This window comes from Vicia villosa, unplaced genomic scaffold (assembly GCF_029867415.1).
Source record: "Vicia villosa cultivar HV-30 ecotype Madison, WI unplaced genomic scaffold, Vvil1.0 ctg.001125F_1_1, whole genome shotgun sequence".
Classification (NCBI taxonomy): domain Eukaryota; kingdom Viridiplantae; phylum Streptophyta; class Magnoliopsida; order Fabales; family Fabaceae; genus Vicia; species Vicia villosa.
In genome coordinates, this window is record NW_026705492.1 from 354,267 (window position 1) to 356,873 (window position 2,607).

The following is a 2,607-nucleotide window of genomic DNA, read 5'->3' on the forward strand; positions in this document are numbered from 1 at the left end:
TCAAGAAGTCTTTATGGAGTTATGGTAAAGTTGCAAGATTATAAACTAGATGCATTGGAAACTGGTACTTTCTTAATGACATATGGGTGGATTTATAATTTTTTTTAAAATACTGCCATAGTTAAAAAATATTAACTTTCTTAATGACATGCCAAATTTTATATTCTTAAACCAATATAAATGAGACAACTCAGTTGGGTAAAGTTACCCAACTATTTTTGAAGGGTAATGAAGTTCCCCCCATTTATTAAAGTCTTCCCATGCATTTTTGACACTTGACAACTCTTTATTACCTTCACTTGCTATCTTTTATTACTCTCAACTGTCCACTATACTTATTCCACTATTATATAAGGCACCCTTTTGCATGCAATCTACAGCATCATAACAAGTTTTTCCCACTGAAAAACCGAGACAATTAAGAGTTGAAAGGTAAGTGTAAGATGGCGAAGTGGAGTGGAGTTTTTGTGTTTGTTGTACTTCTTGTAGTGCATGCAAGTGCAGCACGTACGGTTCCAAATGGGGGTGAAGATGAAAAAAAGGGTGTGGTGCATGCAAGTGTTGCACCACATGCAGAGAATTTAACTGGTAAGGGTGTTGATGAAAAGAAGAACTTTATAGGTGGTGGATTTGTGGGTGGGGCTGCTGGGATTGGTGGGTTTGTTGGTGGAATTGGGAAGGCTGGTGTAATAGGTGGTGGAATTGGAGGCGGAATTGTAAAAGGTGGTGCGATTGGCGGTGGGATAGGCGGAATAGGTGGTGGAATTGGGAAGGCTGGTGGAATAGGTGGTGGCATTGGAGGCGGAATTGTAAAAGGTGGTGCGATTGGTGGTGGCATTGGAGGCGGAATTGCAAAAGGTGGTGCGATTGGTGGTGGGATAGGCGGAATAGGTGGTGGAATTGGAAAGGCTGGTGGGTTAGGTGGTGGAATAGGAAAAGTGGGTGGAATTGGTGGTGGAGCTGGAATTGGTGGTTTCCATGGTGTTGGTGCTGGAGCTGGAATAGGTGGTTTCCATGGTATTGGTGCCGGAGCTGGAATAGGTGGTTTCCATGGTGTTGGTGGTGGCATTGGGAAAGCTGGTGGCCTTGGTGGTGGCATTGGGAAAGTTGGTGGGATTGCTGGTGGAGCTGGAATCGGTGCCTTCCATGGGATTGGTGGTGGAGCTGGAGTTCTCGGTGGTCATCATGGCATTGGTGGCGGAGTTGGCGGGTTAGGTGGTGCTGGTGGTGGTGTTGGAGGTTTGGGTGGTGCTGGTGGCGGTGTTGGAGGTTTGGGTGGGACTGGAGGAGCGGGAGGCTTAGGCGGCGGTCCTGGAGGCTTGAGTGGTGGCACTGGTATCGGAAGTTTGGGTGAGCCAGGAGGAGTTGGAAGTTTGGGTGAGCCAGGAGGAGCTGGAGGCCAAGATGGGGCCGGTGGTCCCGGAGGCTTAGGTGGTGGAAGTGGTGGCTTGGGTGGTGGTTCTAGTAGTACGACTGGAGGAGATGGAGGACAAGGAGGTGGTAGTGGTGGTTTGGGCGGTGGTGCTAGTAGTCCTTAATTAGATTCATTTTGATGATTTGCATGCATGTGGTTGTTGTTGATTTATTGCGCTTTTAGGATAGATAGTCTTAGGTTTCTTTTACCAATATTTAAGATTCCAGCCTCGTATGTTGTTTGTCTTGTCGGGTCAATTTAGAGTTTGAAGTTTTTTTTTTGTCAACCATGCATGGGTGATCAATTTAATGTTATTCCTTGTTTGTAAGCAAAAGCTCTTTTTGGAGCTATATCTTTCAAGTTCATATTGGACTATTTTGTTGGCAGCCTTAATTAAAACTACATTTTATTTACTCCACAGTGTATATTAATTCATATTTTTGCAATTCAATTTTTAAAATTTTAAATTATAAAAAATTACACCTTTTGCATTGCTCTTATGAACAATTTACCCAAAAATTTAAATAATAAGAATGACACATAATCACATATATCTACTTTACTAATAGAGAAAGTAAAATATACTGAATTAAACGATATGCATTGGAGATATTCTTAACTTCATATACTAAATAACTCACATTTTCAAAAATAATTAAAAGAGTGTCACTTTAAATTTTCTATGTTATATTAATTGATTTTTATCAATTATAATTTCTAATTAATATTATATACTTTAATCACTAATTCCATCCCCTTCTAAAACAAGTACTATCACTTACAATTTTCATATACATTAAAAATGTAAAAAAAAAAAAAAAGTATGTTATTGTGAAGAATCAATTACATATTTAAAATATTGTCACTTCCAATTTATAAATTTTATTAATTGATTTTATCAATTATAATTTAATTATTATTAATAAGTAATCACTAGTCACTTTTCATTTTAAAATAAATGTTATTTAAAGTTCTTACATATTTTAAAAATATAATAAAACTCTTAAAATTATGAAATTTTTACTAAAATGACTATACAAGAAAATTGTAATATAATAATTTGAATTAAAAATATATTACTATTGATCAGATTATACAATTGAAAAAGTAAAATAAAATGCTTTTTCTAACAAATTTTATTGGATAAAATAACATTCATCATGAAATAGAGAAAGTAATATTTTTTAATTTAA

The 2,607-nt window shown here is 37.0% G+C and overlaps 1 protein-coding gene across 2 annotated transcripts; it reads left to right on the top strand.

Moving 5' to 3' along the window:
* The first annotated feature begins 387 nt into the window (after positions 1-387).
* Positions 388-1,808, top strand: LOC131633444 (glycine-rich cell wall structural protein-like). Of its 2 annotated transcripts, XM_058904160.1 has the most exons (2): positions 388-969; positions 1,006-1,808. In XM_058904160.1, the coding sequence occupies exons 1-2, from the start codon at positions 444-446 to the stop codon at positions 1,536-1,538; spliced, it is 1,059 nt and encodes a 352-aa protein (XP_058760143.1). In that variant the 5' UTR covers positions 388-443; the 3' UTR covers positions 1,539-1,808. The 2 variants fall into 2 exon arrangements, with proteins under 2 accessions (XP_058760143.1, XP_058760142.1); XM_058904159.1 differs by having other exon boundaries at positions 388-1,808.
* Positions 1,809-2,607: the final 799 nt, after the last annotated feature.